The following is a 16,169-nucleotide window of genomic DNA, read 5'->3' on the forward strand; positions in this document are numbered from 1 at the left end:
GAAAAACAATTCCAAGAGACCATATCGAATAATATATCATATGAAAAGGCATGGAGAGAGCTGTACAACACATTTTAGTACAATGCCCTATAACGTCACAATGATGCCATAAAGTTTTACAAAATTTTAAATCTTAATCTTATATCTTAAAAATATAATATTTTATAGTTTATAAAGGCCAAAGATTCTGTTCAAATCATATGGGCAAAGATAATACAATACACCATTAAGCATCACATATTTAGTATGTAATGCTTCAAGGTCATAGGTCAAAGGTCAGACATCAGCATGTTGCAATAAAAACATCAACGTTTTAGTATAGACCTTGCTCTTCGGAGGGGGGAGGTGCTGGTCTCTGAGCACTCTTGTTGGTTATATGATGTTGCCTCGCAGTTGCATAAGCTCATCAGTCCTTCAGCCAGATAAGCTAAAAATTGCCTCCTACCTCTTTTTCCAAATCATTTTTCCAAAACTTTGATAGAAAATGGCATGAGGTCAGGGAAAGGTGTTGAGGAGATTTTATAAGGAGTTGGAAAAGCGAACATAACAGAGAACCATAGGTGAAAAACATCACCTAATTAGAACAGTAATTACTTCTTTTTTAAAGACAGATGAATAAAGAGCCTGAAAGTGAAATGAAATGTTTGTCACATTGAGATTTTTTTGCTCATCCTGTCCGCACATTATTTTCTCTTCCTGCTAGAGAGATGATCCAATTGTTATTAAAGCTTTCTGTGACTTAAGTTGGAATAATCAATGATTGCAAAGGTAACAATAGAGCAAAAACAGAACTAGTGCAAATATAATTTTATTGAACTTTAATGATCATTTAACTCTTCCTCATTCATTTTTTTAAATATACAATTTTATGTTCTTTGTGTAAGGCAAAAATTTAAGACATTAAGTCATAATATGATAATTTCACAGCTCACCTGTGGCTTTAAGGTGTTTGAAAGTTTAAAATATGTCTGAAGTGAAATGGAAAAAGCATTCCTAATTAATATTTATGTAATCTGTGCCACCTGTCAGTTGATAGGTTTTAAATCTGGGGTGGCTGTAGCTCAGGAGGTAGAGCAAGTCACCTACTAACCAGAAGGTTGGTGGTTCGATCGTAGGCTGCTCCAGTCTGCATGCCAAATATCCTTGGGCAAGATACTAACCCCAGGTTGCTCTACGATGCATCCATTGGAGTGTGACTGTGTGTATGAATGTTAGTTAGACAGCACTAAAAACTTAGAAAAGGGATTGGGTGAATGAACGAGTTTTGTAAAGCACTTTGAGTAGAAAAGCGCTATATATATAAGAACCAGTCCATTTACCAAATCTGTTTCTATGCCCGTGAATCTCTGTGAAGCTTTACATGTGATAGTGGGGTATAAAAAAATCACTGATTTTTTGAACAATGACAGATGGTGCACTTTTATGAGCTGTGCAGCTTTTCCTTTTATAAAGAACGGTCCAATATATCCTCTTCTAAAGGTAATGAAGGAAGCAAATACTCTTCTCAATATTTAGAACAGCGGTCCCCAACCCCCGGGCCACGGACGGTTGGGGTACTGGTACCGGTCCGTGAGTTGTTTGGTACCGGACTGCAAGAGTTGAGGCTCGGGTGCGATATTCATGGTTTTCAGGGTTTTTATCATTATTTTTTTAACGTTTTTATCGTTAACCTGGTTTCCTTGGGTCTTTTCCCATGTGTTATGAATAATATTTTTTTTGGTACCAGTGCTGGTTTTATTTTGTTGTATTTATCCGCAACATCTTAAAGGTTGGTCCGTGAAAATATTGTCGGACATAAACCGGTCCGTGGCACAAAAAAGCTTGGGGACCGCTGATTTAGAAGATTTCACTGTGGCTCGCATTAAGTCATGAACCTTCCTCAGCAAATTTGTCTTTCCTGTCAACAGGTGGTTCAGATGTATCACAGATAATCTTAACTGGTTCTCATTGTGTTTATTTACTTCCCAGGCAACAGTGATGTTAAGAGTGTATCATACATTTACATCCAAATCTATACTCTGAGGAAAGAAAAATAAATCACAAGCACCTCATACTTGAATTTTCAAAGTTGCCAAATCGAGGAACAAATGAATCAAGAACCAATGGGTACAAATCAGTCATTTTCTAAAACAAAAACATCTCTAAATATATCTTCTGAGAGAGCGAGAGAGAATATGTATGAAACATATTAAAGTTATTTTATTTAAAAAGCACTGTTTACGGGTAGGGGTTGAATTACGGACTCATTAACGACGTTGCAAATGCCAAATGAGTTCACCCGATAACAAGCTAATGTAGGGCAACGATCATCAAAGTCAAATGGGAGGCAACATGGATGCTCACCGCTTGATGTAGGCCAATGTCATAAGGCATATAGCAGCAACTGGAGCCTGAATCTGCTCCACTGTATTTTGTTTTCTTATCATGAGTAGAAATATATTGCACTTTGAAGACAAAATGAAAAAATAATCTCACAGGTAACGACAGACACAAGTACCACAGAAGAGAGTCATGCATGTCCTGATGGGCTTCTTGGAGGCCTCTTTTGAGGTAAGTCTACCACGGTGAAGCTGAATCTCTGTAGCACGGTCCGAGTCGCGGAGGGTTAACCGTCCTTTGGAGGAGGCGGCCCAAACTGCTGCGCTTCATAATCTTTTGAGGGTATCTATTTGAATACTGGTGAACAGACATCTCCCTTTGCGGCTGTGTTTTAGAGGCATTTAAGCACAGTTTAGCAGCCTGCCCTCCCGCTTGCTTTTCCTCTTGTGGTTCTTGGCAAACGTCACTTTTCTCGTAGAACACAGACGCCCGCGTCACACCGCTGGGTCGCCATCGAGGTAACAACTTCCCAAGAGTCGATAACTGGGTCGTAACATTCGATACTGCTGAGGAGAGAGTTCCCGTCATATCTGGAGAAACAGAGAGGAACTGAGAGTTTGAAACACAGCAGGAAACAGAGCTGAGTGAAGCCACTGAACAAGATCACATTACTACTGTCTGACAAGCTTGCTGCAGAATGCTGTACCGATTCCAAGTTAAATCAGACAATTCCCCTTCAACCCTGAAACATGTTGTGTCTTATAGCTGTCTGTGTACATTAGTACCATGAAGAACAAATATGAAAACACAGTAGTAACTGCTGCTCAAATATCACTAATGTACAGTTGAAGTCAAAAGATTGCATACACTCATTGTGCGCATGAATGTTGTGGTAATTTGGGGCTTTTAATGATTTTGGTTATTGGTTCTTTATCAGGGGGGCATTTTTGTATAGCATACATCTATAATGACTATAATAACAAGATTTGGGTGCACAGGTGTGTGTGTTTTTTTTTTTTTAATTTCTCTAATCAGGGTCCTTACAGGGTTAAAAGTATACATGGAGGCTCAAATATATGTACTAATATTGTGTCTCTTAGCAAGTTGCGCTTCAACCAGCTCTTGGTGGCCATCAATAAGCTTCTGGTATAATTCTGCGTGGATATTTGATCACTCGTCTTGTTCGCAGAATTTATTTAAATTAGTTGGTTTTCTGGCAGTAGGCTTTGCTTTTAAGCCACGTCCACAAATTTTCAATATGGTTGATGTTAGGGTTTGGGCTCATTGTCCTGTTAGAGCCCCCAGTTGTTTCCAAGTTTCAACTGTCTAGGTATTGATTTCAGGTGAAGTTAAAGAATTTAATCCACTTTGTGCAATTTACCAGCACCACTGGCAAATAAAAGCCTCAGAGCATGATGCTACCACCTGGTGTGAACGCCTCTTAACTCCTCCAAACATGCTTCTTGTCATTGTGGTCAAATAGCTCAATCTTTGTCCCGTTTGACATTGCATGACTTTCATGCCCATGGTCAGTATATGTAAACTTCTGACCACAATAATTTGTCTGCTAACAATATGAATGCAAAGATAAAATCAGCCTATTTTACGAGGACCCCCCATCCTCTTTTTCAGCTCTGTATATATGGAATACACTGAAATAGCTTCGTATGTGTCACAGTTCACCATTATTCATCTTATCCTGGGGCTTTGTGCAGTCAGTAAGTTCATCTGTCTGAACAACCCAGATTAGTTTCCTTTCCCTGCCCTGTTATTGTGTGTCATAAGTAGATATGACAGAAAATAAGGAAATGTATCATATGTCATCTTTAGCATCATGATTAGGACACCTTACCTAAGAGTGTTAGCGATAATTTATAAGTTGTCTCTGTAGCTCAAATTGCTCTGAATTTAAACCACTTACAGATGCCATGCTCATGTGTGGTTTTGATAAACAGTTTGGACTTTGTCACTTTGGGGAATTCTGAAAATGAAATGCACTGAATGTTTAAGAAGAAGATTTTAATTACACTGAAATGCTAGAAGGGAAGAAAAAAAAGGAAAAGGCAAAACACAACAAAGACAAAGCAGGGACTGCTTTGGTAAAAGGTGTGTTACGTGAGAAAATACAATCAAGGAAACAATGTTTTTAAGTATCAGATGAGCGAGTTTGAAGGTTAATTAGATGTCAAGAAACTACTGTTAATGTACTATGAAACACGACTGTGCATTGCAGAAAAAAATGAAAAAATAAACAAATCTGTGTGCTTTGCCAGTAGCTTCCAGTGTTTGCATCTCCACTGCAGTCTCTGAAATTAATGACCAGGCTGAACCCGCTAAGGTGATCTCAACCTCAGTTTGTATTAGTTCACATTTTTGCTCAGCTTTACCGTTTTCTTTTCAGTTCAGTTTACTTTCACTACGTTTCCAGAGTTGGCGTGCTTGTTTTAAGTTGAGCTTTTACGGTTTGAAAATGTTTCGTTTAAGTGTCAGTTTAGTTTTTCTGTTCTGGGACTATTCGTCATGAGCATGACTCAAGAAGGTCAGAACCTGTATTACGATACAAACACATGGCTCACAACCATGTGGGCACTCCAGTTTAAGTAAACATAATGTCCTCCTAATGTTTGTTGTGCTTACATTTTTGAACAAATATACTAAAACTAAAGCATGTTTTAATTTGAATTATTTCTCTAAGGATGTGGTATTGTTTCAGTAACTATAATAAACTGGGGTCTGACCCAAGATAAATGGAATATGGTGGGATTACATAATGCATTCACATTAAAAAACATTTCCTTTATGCAATCATTAAAATTCTTATGTCTGTGTGCAGACTTGTTGAAAATACATATGTGATCTATTCTTTACTATTAATGTGTGCACTGTATGCAGGGAGCTATGAGACATTCTTTCCGTACACCAGCTACTCTATGCTGAGTAAAATCAGGAACAAAACCCATAATCTCTGTAAAAATACATTCTGAGGCTCAGTCGAAGCCTGAGTGCTCAAAAGTTGCTTTTTTAGTGCTACATTCTCTACTTGTGTTTCTCCACACAGCGTGAAGGGATTCCTCGTGTTATCACTGGGACAAAAAGCAGTCAGTAGACTTGACGGACCATTTCTTCAGAAAGCATTTATACTATGAGAATAACGATAACGTACTGAAACTGGTTTCACTTCATAGTCTACATGGAAAGAAGGCACAATAACCCAAAAGCCCGCCAATATTCATATCATATGTGAGCGCTGTATTAAGTAAAACCCCTTTAGGACTATTGCCACAGCAATGGAACTCTTTCTTACCCGGCGATGGCGTAGAGTCGCCCTCGGAGAACGGTGGCTCCTACATAACACCGAGGAGTCGTCATACTGGCTACAGTGGTCCAGTAGTCTGTTCTGATGTTGTAGACTTCGACGGAGTCAAGGTGTGAAACGCCATCAAACCCTCCCACTACATAAATGTGGTCATTGAGCAAAGCCACACCGGCCCCTGGAAACAGCAGGAAGGCGTCAACAGACAGCAGCACAGCTCGCAGGAATTTGGATCGGATATCAGTGTGACCATAGCTCAAAAAGTTGTACTGAGTATCTGTGACAGTGGCCCATTTTATGTATGATGTTCTTTGTTTACTACACCATGCATCAGCAGCAGTGTGAATGGGAGAGCTAACAAAGCATCAAGGAAAGCATCAAGAGGTCAGCTGTCTGGAGGAGATGCGTGCTTCCCACTCCAACACAGCTACAACAGCTTCTTGTTATATGCCTGAACTTGCAACTTCAAATTTTTTGCCGTGTTTTTTTTTTGTAGTCAGCAGCACACTGTGGTCAAGTCTGTTAACATGACTGAAACACAAAAAACCTTTCAAAACCAGCATCTCTTGCTCAATCACTTTCACTGTCTTTAAGTTTAGATTAACATTTGATTGGAAGCTTTTAGAAATATTAAATAAATAATTTTACAAATAAGGCAAATGTTTTATTTTTAAATAAATACCAATCCATGGGCATGTGCTTAGAAGGGATAATAGATACACATGACAAAGGATGTTGAATATGGAGCTGCCAAGCAGGAGGGAAAAAAGCCCACAGAGGGGGTTAATGGGTGCAGTGAAGGAGGACATGTAGAGGGTTGGTGTGACAGAGGAGGATGATAGGGATAGGTGAGATGGAGGAAGATGATCTACTGTGGGAACCCAAAACAAGGGAGCAGCCGAAATTAGGAGACAATAACTTGCAGTGGATTGGTACTCGATGTCAGCAGAAAGTCAAAACCAAGCCATCGGTAATGTATCCAAACTGGAAAAAAGATTATGTTTTATTACCTACCTGACCGTTTGGTGGCCATGGGTGTGACACTAGTCCAGTGGCCTGTGTGTGGGTCATACCGCTCCACCGAATTCAGGATGTTTAGCCCATCATAGCCACCTGTCAAGAAATGGATGGTCAGAAAACTAATCATGATGAGCTTGTTTATGCTGCTGTTCAACAGAGTTCTAACTAAAGACTGTGATGTCTCCCGCTGGCTTGTAAATTCTTTATTGTGAAGACTCAAGCTGAGCGTTTTGGCACTCGCCATCTTAACTTTTTAAAACGCTCATTTTGTAGCAACTTGACAGGCCCACTTAAAAGTGCCTTCTGCTATGTCATCCTAACAAACATTATGCTGCTTTGCATGCACATGCAAACATAAAGACTGACTCAGGGGACACATCAGGAAAGCTGAGGTCCATTTTTCCATTCACTACGGTAAAATCTAATTTCTTTCTAAAGGGAATCAGGGATAGGTTTCACTTTTCAGACCCAGAAACTATGATGTAAAAATATTTTTGGTTTATTTTATGAGCTAAAGCAGAGATTACCTTTGAGGTCAGAAGGAGAATATAAGCAGTTTTCTAAAGAAATCTTAACCAAAACGCTAACGTTATGGCTATGCCGAATCTCCCTAAAATCTAAAAAGTTATAAACCACATGATTAACCGAAAAACCAGCCAGAAAAAATACACATTAACATATTTTTCTTGACACGAAACAAAGACGAAATGATAACTCAGTTTTTATATTTGCCTGCACTGGAAAACATGGAGTTCTCATTGCATTGTGGGTTGCTTGCAGCCTTAATGTGTCTGTCAGAGTTAGTCAGCTCTCAAAGTAATTTATCCTGTAGGAGTTTTTGAGAGGAGTCCAATGACTGAGTACAAACTGCCTCCTGACATCTTCTGAGGGAAACCAACTTTGGATAAACTCTTTAGGTGAACAGCCAAGAATTACTACTGTCATAAACGACAAGGAGCTCTAAGAGACATGCCTGTGAAATGGTTATTGCTGGAGAAAATGAAAACAGCTTCCATGAAACTGATGGTAGTGTTTCAGAACAACTGACTATGTTAAAATGGTTTTACTTCATGCTTTCATTGTTATAAATAAAAGGAAAGGAGGGTGAGAATTTGTCTTTTAATCACATACTGTATGTATAAAATGGTAGTTGCTTCATGATTTGAAAAACTAAGCCAATGTGAAAGTGCCTTAACCATGTATTCTTTCTAATCGAGCGACTTCTCTGGTTGCAAAAACAAATGTCTACTGCTCAAGTGATCTCTGACCCCAGTCTACCCTTTCTTGATGAGTTTATGGTCTCAATTGCTAGTTTCAAGTCTTAAAGAATACAACGTGTGTTCGTTTCTTAGAATACCATCTTCGCTAGAGTCAAAAAGATCAATGAAATGTAGGTGTTATGACTTTAGATGAGACCAAGAGGAGAGACAAATCTCTGGGAGGGTTGCGTCAGGAAGAGCATCTGATGTGAAAACCTTCTAAATCAAATATGCAGAGCTACACACTGGTGACCTGTAGCCTCAGCGCAAATCAACACCCAGCATTTCCAACTTTTCTGTTCCACCTATACAGGCTTGCTAAATTTTCCAATCAATGAAAATAAAAATCAGAAGAAAGTAAATGGATGAAAAAGAAGAATTAACTGTACAAAACCAACAACAAAAACTCCATCCTTAGTGACACAGCACTAGCCATAATAGTTTGACGTGTGCATTTTCAGTCATAGTGACTACTTAGATTGGTACTCAGTCATCACAACATGGAAAACTTCTGCTTATGGGGAAATCTGAGCATAGGGTGGCCCTTGAATTTTGCAAATTTGAAAATGAAACGGACTGATTGTTTAAGAGGATTTTAAAGAGAGAGAGAGAAAAAAAAGGCAAAACAAAACAAATATAAACCAGGGACTGCTTTTGTGAAAGGTTCCCTACTTCACAATCAAGAAAACCATGTTTTAAGTATCAGATAAGAGAGTTTGAAGGCTCATTAGATAGATAGATAGATTTTCGTATGATATGAAAACATCCAGATGTTGACGGATGAAACAGTCAAGGGTTATAGGTCTATGTCTACCTTTTACATACAGTCTATGCTGGTTTTCAGGTTAATATTTGGGTCCATGTGATAATTAAATTTTGATGACTGTGTATTTTTGTCTCCATACCTAGACAGTATATAAGCCCGCTGGCCACCACCAAACCAGCTCCTTCTCTAGCTGTCTGCATATCACCCAGCATGCTCCACTGGTCGATGTTTGGATCATACCGCTCCATGCTGGTATGACGCCGACTGCCATCGAAGCCACCAGCAACATAGATCATATCTGTCAAGAGCCAATAACACCACAGCTCTCTCATTAAACATGAAAAATGGAGATGGACAAAGAAAATCACAGGTGATTTCAGAAAAGGGACTAAGATCACTGAGCACAGAATGTCTCTGACCTCCAAGTGTTGTAGCTCCAGCAAGGCCTCGCCGAACATTCATGGTGGCGACGGTGTACCAAACACCGTCCTCATCTGCTGTGTAGTCCAGGCACTCCACGGAGCTGAGCCGCGACCGGCCGTCATAGCCCCCGATCACATAGACTCGATCGTGCAAAGAAACGGTGGCCACGTAACGCCTTTTCCGTGCAATATTCTGTTTAAGACACAAGTGTCAAACTCATTTGAGTTCATGGGCCACATACAGTCTAATTTAATCTACAGTGGGCACTGCATTATAACTAAAAAGAAACCAACTCTGCAGACATGAACCAAAGCCAGAGCAAAAGACACATGAACTGAAATCTATTAGAATTCTTTTCAAAGCAAAGATGATAGAAATCTATCTTCCAGGGAAAAAGCTTTTCAAAATCCTATGTTTGGGAAAGACAGGAAACTCTTTAAGCCGAGCTGCTTTTCACTATACTTGTTATCACTATAATTAAAGTAAATTTAGATAATTCTTCACAATAACTGCAAAAAAGAGGTGTTCAAACTTGCTTTTAGAACAACTTTTGCCATTTTGAGATATAAGAAAGCTGAAAGCAGAAGCCTGAGTAAAAGACAACCCTTAACCCTACACCCTCACAAATTTACCAGCCATTAGCAAATACTGTATTCTATAGAACAGTGGTCTCCAACCTTTTTTGCGCCACGGACCGGTTTATGCCCGACAATATTTTCACGGACCAGCCTTTAAGGTGTCGCGGATGAATACAACAAAGTAAAACTAGATCAAAGCTGTACAGTTTTTGATTTTGAAGAGGATTTCATGTGTTCATGATTCAAACAACTTCACTTTTAATTTTCTGTCCATTTCTTGTGTAATGTGGGCATCATGAAAAACCTTGCATTTCATTGACAAATTGGAAGCAATTTATGAGTTCAATAACACGTTCACACTTTACACTGCATGTTTGACACCCCTGGTTCAACAGCCAAATACATGCATCAAATTAATACTTACAGGCAGAAAGGTCCACTCTTGAGTTTTGGGATCATATTTTTCAACTATGTCTATTGGTGACTGCTGGCTGCCAAACCCACCGATAACCAGCAGGACTTCTTTGGCACCTTAAAAGAAAATAATGTATTTTACAAAGCTTCTGTCTACAAGACAAGTATTTAGCTAAAGTGCAGTTGAAAACTGGATTCCTACCTAATCTGGCTTGTGTGCGCGGGCCTTGCATCTCACTCCTCAGCTCCGGTCTTAAGTGGAATTTCTTGGCTTCGTCAACAAGGTCTCGACATGGCAGGCTACACCGAATGAGAGGCTAAGACGAGTAAAAACTTGCTTAATTACGGTGTGATAAAAGTTGACAGAAAAATCTTTCATAGGAGGCATGTGATTACACAACAACCCACAAAGCGTCGCCTGGCTCACCTCAGTATCAATGACATCTGTAATGTAGCGGGGGGTCAGCAGCGGCATCCGAACAAACTCCAGCATGTCTGGCAGGTAGGGCTCCCGCTCTTTGCGGTTGTGTTTGACCCAATTTAACACGGCCTCGAATACAGGCTCCTCCGAGTCCACCTGCATACCAACAACATATACAGTAATGACACCTGACAGTAAATCTACACAACGCTGAAGGATTTGCTAACAGCTGCAATTGAACTATTGCACAAGACTGATTTTTGATGCAAGCTTTTTTTTTTAATAAATATAATTACTTGTGGCAAGACTAGTGGCAACAATTCAAGAGACTTCTGCAACTGCAAAGACAAAATGTACAAAGGTGAAACAGCGCAGTCTGCTAAAATAAACTTCAAATCCTCAAAGATGACAGAAAACTTTAACTGAAGGCAAATTATGCGTGACTACGATTTACATGTATGGTCTGGTTTTATTTTAAAAACAACAAATATGACAGGAAAGACAATTTGACAGAACTTGTGATCTATAAATCATCATGTGATAATAACTATGTTTTTATAAAGCGGGGTATGTGGTTGGGAAACAGGAATTTCCTGAGCACAAAGCCAAACTTAAATCAGATTCACTTCTCTGCAATTTCATTGTCAGGTCAATCCACAACACTGACTGGAACTTGGGTGGTTGGGTTGTTGGGGGGGGGAGGTCACAGACTGATTCTGTAGCAGGTTTATACTTGCTTTTCATTTTTGGCGCTTAGATTGTTGACAGATATTATAGAAGCTGTGAAAGTCAAGCTCAATTTACATTAAATCAACTATTTGTTTCAGGGATCTTAGACTGAAATTTAACTATTTCAGTAGTACTGCAGACTAAAGTTATCAAATAAAGTGGAAATTCTTCATTTTAGTTTATTTTAGTAAAATCTATATAAACTGTCTGATTTGGCTTTAGTGCATTTGTAGATATACAATGTCTATGTGACTGTGATGCAACAGCCTTCACAAAAAGTCATGTTTGAACTGCAATGCCTGTTTGGATTTCCCTAAATCTTCCCCCTGATAAATATCCTCCATATAACTCATACTAACCAAGGAAACTAAAACTAAATATTTTCAAACTACAGAAACTAAAATGAAACTAATAAAGCCACTCTGGAAAGTAACTGAAAGGGAACTGAATTGAAAACAAAAAGTCAATCAAACCAATTAGAAAATACAAAACTATATCGCTAACTCTCATGCAGACAAAAAAGTTACCAGGCAACTTTCAGGTGCTTGGAGCAACAAAACACAAAGCAGCATTCACAGCACATTTAAAAAGATCTTTAAAGAGAAGCAAGCTTCCCTGCATGCAGTTTTCCTACCTGAATTTCATCACATTTTATTAGCTTTTCCACTTCTGTCTGGCTCAGCAGCATGAACTCCTCATGCTGAACCACCTCGGAGAAATGCTTCTGGGAGAAGAGCTCAGCAGCCTGCATCAGGTCAAGGCAGTTGTGCGTCTCTGCAAAGTCTCGAATGCCCAGACAGTTGGAAGGATCGAGTTGGCTCTCCAAAAAATCACAACACGCTCTTTTCACCCCTAGGGAAGAGGGAGATAGGTTTGTACACACATGCACCATTTGTAGCCTTAACTCTTTCAAAAACCAGCATGTAATTCTCTCTTAATTTGGAAACGCAGAAGGCATTTTAATGGAATAGTACCACTGTTTAATAAACGTTTCACTAGCACACCAACCAAATTAGAAAGTAGAATTTTAAATTGATGATTAAGCCTAAAAATAATTATTACATCACATTTTCTGCGGTTCCCAGCAGACTATAATAATTCTGGATGATATGATTAATATTACAAACAGACTCATGCACACTCTCTACAAAAATATATATTTTTGCAACATTCGCTGTCATTTTTTTGTTTTACATTTTTTATATAACATTATATGGGGTCCGCTAAGATGAGCTGGATGAGGCGGCCAGGGAGCGGGAGGTCTGGGCTCTCCTGCTTAGACTGCTGCCCACTCATCCTGGCAGAGGATGGATGGATGCATGGATTTTTCCAGGTGCCATACAAGGTATGAATACAACACTGGATGACTGATTGATTACACTGCCGTAACTGGGGTTCAAATTAAGCCCTTACGTTGTTGCATGAATGGACTGAGGAATTAAAGATGATCCATTTAAATCGGTAACTGGATGAATTTCCCAGTTACTAACGTTTGCGAAAGTGACTTATTTCAACAAGCCTGCTTAATAAACCTCCAAAATCCAACATTACAACAACCCAGTTTATTCTACTGGGTAGACACATAAACTGACCTAAATCATGCTAAAACTAATACATTACTGCCTGCAAAAGGCAAGAGGAAACAATTCAAACTTTGTAATACCTGGTAAAATTTATTTTTGAGGACACTGAATAAGACGTTTCAAGATCTGGGGTTACAGTCATGAGAAAAGACGGCTTAAGCAAACTCTTTAATCATTATGTTTATATTCTTTAATCATAACTTTAATTAACATGAACACTGTAAATATGCCACATTTACCCATACACACTAATTCTGATCAGCAGACTGTGTTAAACAGACATAATTATATTATGTTATATTAACATGTTAAACAAAGTTATAAAAGCTCAAAACACTTCTGAAGACAATGTCAAAACCAGAGACAATTATTAGAAACTTTTTAAATCAAGGTACAGCTCTGAACTTACCTTTGAGCTGTAGCAAACACGCTGCAGGGAGCAGCTCTTGTACGTTCTCCACCGTGACAAGCACAGTCTCTGTGTAGACAAAGTCCAACAAGATCTCCATAGTGGATGCCGTGAGCCCCTGAATGTCGACAAAAGATTTCCCCTTTTCTGCAAGCTACAGAGCCACAACAACACATTATTTGAAGGATTATTTTTGAGAATCATCCTGCATTTTAGGCAAATGTAACACCACCTTAAGACACCCAGAAAGGCCAACAAAGAAAAAAACAGCATAAAAGAGTGCATCAGGAACTGGGGCATCTATTTTTCAAACATTATTACCTCGCTAGTGAACATGGCACAAAAATAGTCACTGCAGGCAGCCAAGACAATTCGGTGAGCTGGAAAATCAGTGTTCTCCACCCTCAAAGTGATGTCGCAGAGTGTGTTGCTCTTGCGAAGTGAGTTCATTGCATTGAGGATGGATTTGGCATGGGAATTGGTCATGATGTCTTTGGGAGCCATGCTGCTTTGAGAATCCCTTATGGATCTCAAACTACTAAATGAATCTGGAAAAAAGACAGTCTATTTTGAAAACATCCTTTGGGAAGAAAGGTATTCCACAGTAAGCATAAAAGCACACCACAAGGACACATTTTTATATATTGTACAAGCAAGTCATGCAGCTAGTCAGTGTGTGTGTGTGTCTGTCAGTAATTTGTCAGTTGGGTTGAACTGCTGGCTATTCACAAGATGGGTTTGTGACACTTTGTGGGAAATGATAACAGATTCACTATTTTACACCCTTTTTACAACATTTTATAAAAAAACAAACAAACAAAAAAAACCCAATGTACATGAAAATGTACATGAAAAAAATATTTTATATAATACTTACTTAATATATATATACTTTGTATTGTGTATTATTTCTACAATGTTTTTTCTTGGCAAAGACAAGAAATAGCATAATTTATTCTGCTTATCGGACAGCAATGGAGAGAAAATACTGACTATCATAGAAGCACTATAGTATTTATAGTGCTGTATTTGCCCGACTTCTGGATTTATTTCTTGCAAACAATTACTTGATTTATTAAGGGGGGGGGGGGGGGGGGGGTGCTATCCAATTCTACCTGGCCCTGTGTAAAAACTGAATTGTTACCCTTTTTAAATCATGAATTAACTCCAATTAACCACATTTTTGGAAATCTGAGTTCAATTTCACTTGCCACACTTTGGTCTGATTACTGCCACACCTACTGAATCAAAAAATTACAAGAGTAACCTGCCTGACAAAGTAAAGTAGGCCAAAAGGCCTCAAAAACCAACATATTATGACATGATCAAAACAGTCACTGACGTCCATTTCTAAGGCTTTGGGACTCCAGTGAACCACGGTGAGAGCCACTAACCACAAATGAATAAAACTTGGAACAGTGGTGAACATTCACCAGAGTGGAGTAATTTTGGTAGGCTGGCCAAAAGCCCATCAATGACTGAGCCAGGAGGTCTTAGGCATGTCTCACATTTGCCAAAGAACATCTAAATAAACCCCTCTATAAACACTCTAAAAATACACTAAAGTTGAACCTTTGGAAGGTTTGTGTCCTGTTACATCTGATGTAAGACTAACACAGCATTTCACAAAAAGAACACCATGCCAACAATGAAAAACGGTGGTGGTAGTGTGATGGTCTAGGGCTTCTTGCTGTAATTCATAGAACAATGAATTCTGCTCTCTACCAGAAAATCCTGAAGAACAATGTGAACACAGCAGGATCTGAAACACATAAACAAGTCTGCCTCTTAACGGCTCAAAAAAAAAGAAAAAAAGATTTTGGACCAGCCTACTCAAATTTTGGACTGAAACCAGATTAAGATGCTTTGGCGTGACCTTAAACTGGTCGCTCATACTTGACAACCTTCTTATGTGGCTGTTTTAAAATCATTCTGCAAAAAAGAGTGGGCTAGATTTTCTCCACATGTGAAAGACTCATTCCCAGTTATCACAAAGACTTCATTGCGGTTCATCCTTCCAAGGGTGGTATAACAAGTTATCAAGGTTGTAGAGGGCAATTACTTTTGTCCACACAGGGCCGGCTAGGTTTGGATATCTTTACGCCATGAATAAATTAAATCATCATTTAAAACTGCCTTTTGTATTACCTCAAATTATATTTGCCTCATTTTAAAAGTTCTTTGAAGATTTCAAAGTGAAAAAGTGAAAAAATAACTCAGAAAGGAGGCAAATACTTTTCTCATCACTCTACTTCTTGTAGAAAGGCTTAAATGATCAGTTATTTCTATGAATAAAAAACATATTCAATAATGCTAGTCAAATAAGAGCAATGTGTGTTTTTTTTTCTTTCCAGACTTTACATTTTTGGAATATTTTTCCACTACAGTCTTGCAAATACAACTTACCGTTAAAAGATCGGAATACTTTTTCCACCACTGGGAGGCAATAACTATAGCTACACATTAGCTAGCAGCAGCCAACGACAGCTGACGGCTAACGCCAACGCTAACAATAACAACTACGAAGACACAGCAATATAAAGTGAGCTGACGGCCAGAAGAAGACAACACATGGAGCGACACACACACACAAAACAACTTGTAATAATACCTGTCGCAGCAGTAAAAACGTCTAGCTAAGTTGCTCAGCTAGCTAACGTTAGTAGCACCAAAGTCTCCCTGTCCCAGTTCTTTGCTCCAAGTCGTACTGCCTTTAACAAAGCCCCTCAACTACAGCTACTCCATGACGACCTCTGCCGGGTCACTCTATGCACCGTGAGGGCACATATATCGGAACGGCATCATATTAAATCCCGATGGGATTTTTATCCAGCTATAATATCCCGTTGACTAAACTGCAGCAGGTCACAGTAGCAGCAGCAGAGCAGCGACTCCACAGATTGGACGTAAACAGACCATTACGTGAGTGTACGTG

At 39.0% G+C, this 16,169-nt stretch overlaps 1 protein-coding gene across 2 annotated transcripts; it reads right to left on the bottom strand.

The window, feature by feature from the left end:
- Positions 1–1,937: 1,937 nt before the first annotated feature.
- Positions 1,938–16,165, bottom strand: klhl12 (kelch-like family member 12). 2 transcript variants are annotated; one of them, XM_006794098.3, is made up of 12 exons: positions 15,641–16,163; positions 13,556–13,782; positions 13,235–13,388; positions 11,877–12,094; positions 10,520–10,669; positions 10,295–10,409; positions 10,103–10,209; positions 9,097–9,292; positions 8,817–8,975; positions 6,647–6,745; positions 5,624–5,810; positions 2,662–2,909 (listed from the first exon to the last, which is right to left on the bottom strand). In XM_006794098.3, the coding sequence occupies exons 1-12, from the start codon at positions 15,696–15,698 to the stop codon at positions 2,783–2,785; spliced, it is 1,797 nt and encodes a 598-aa protein (XP_006794161.1). In that variant the 5' UTR covers positions 15,699–16,163; the 3' UTR covers positions 2,662–2,782. The 2 variants fall into 2 exon arrangements, with proteins under 2 accessions (XP_087690423.1, XP_006794161.1); XM_087834297.1 differs by lacking the exon at positions 5,624–5,810 and having other exon boundaries at positions 1,938–2,909; positions 15,641–16,165.
- Between the last annotated feature and the right edge of the window lie 4 nt (positions 16,166–16,169).

The sequence above is a fragment of the Neolamprologus brichardi genome, chromosome 20 (assembly GCF_056152115.1).
Source record: "Neolamprologus brichardi isolate AB-2024 chromosome 20, ASM5615211v1, whole genome shotgun sequence".
Taxonomy (NCBI): domain Eukaryota; kingdom Metazoa; phylum Chordata; class Actinopteri; order Cichliformes; family Cichlidae; genus Neolamprologus; species Neolamprologus brichardi.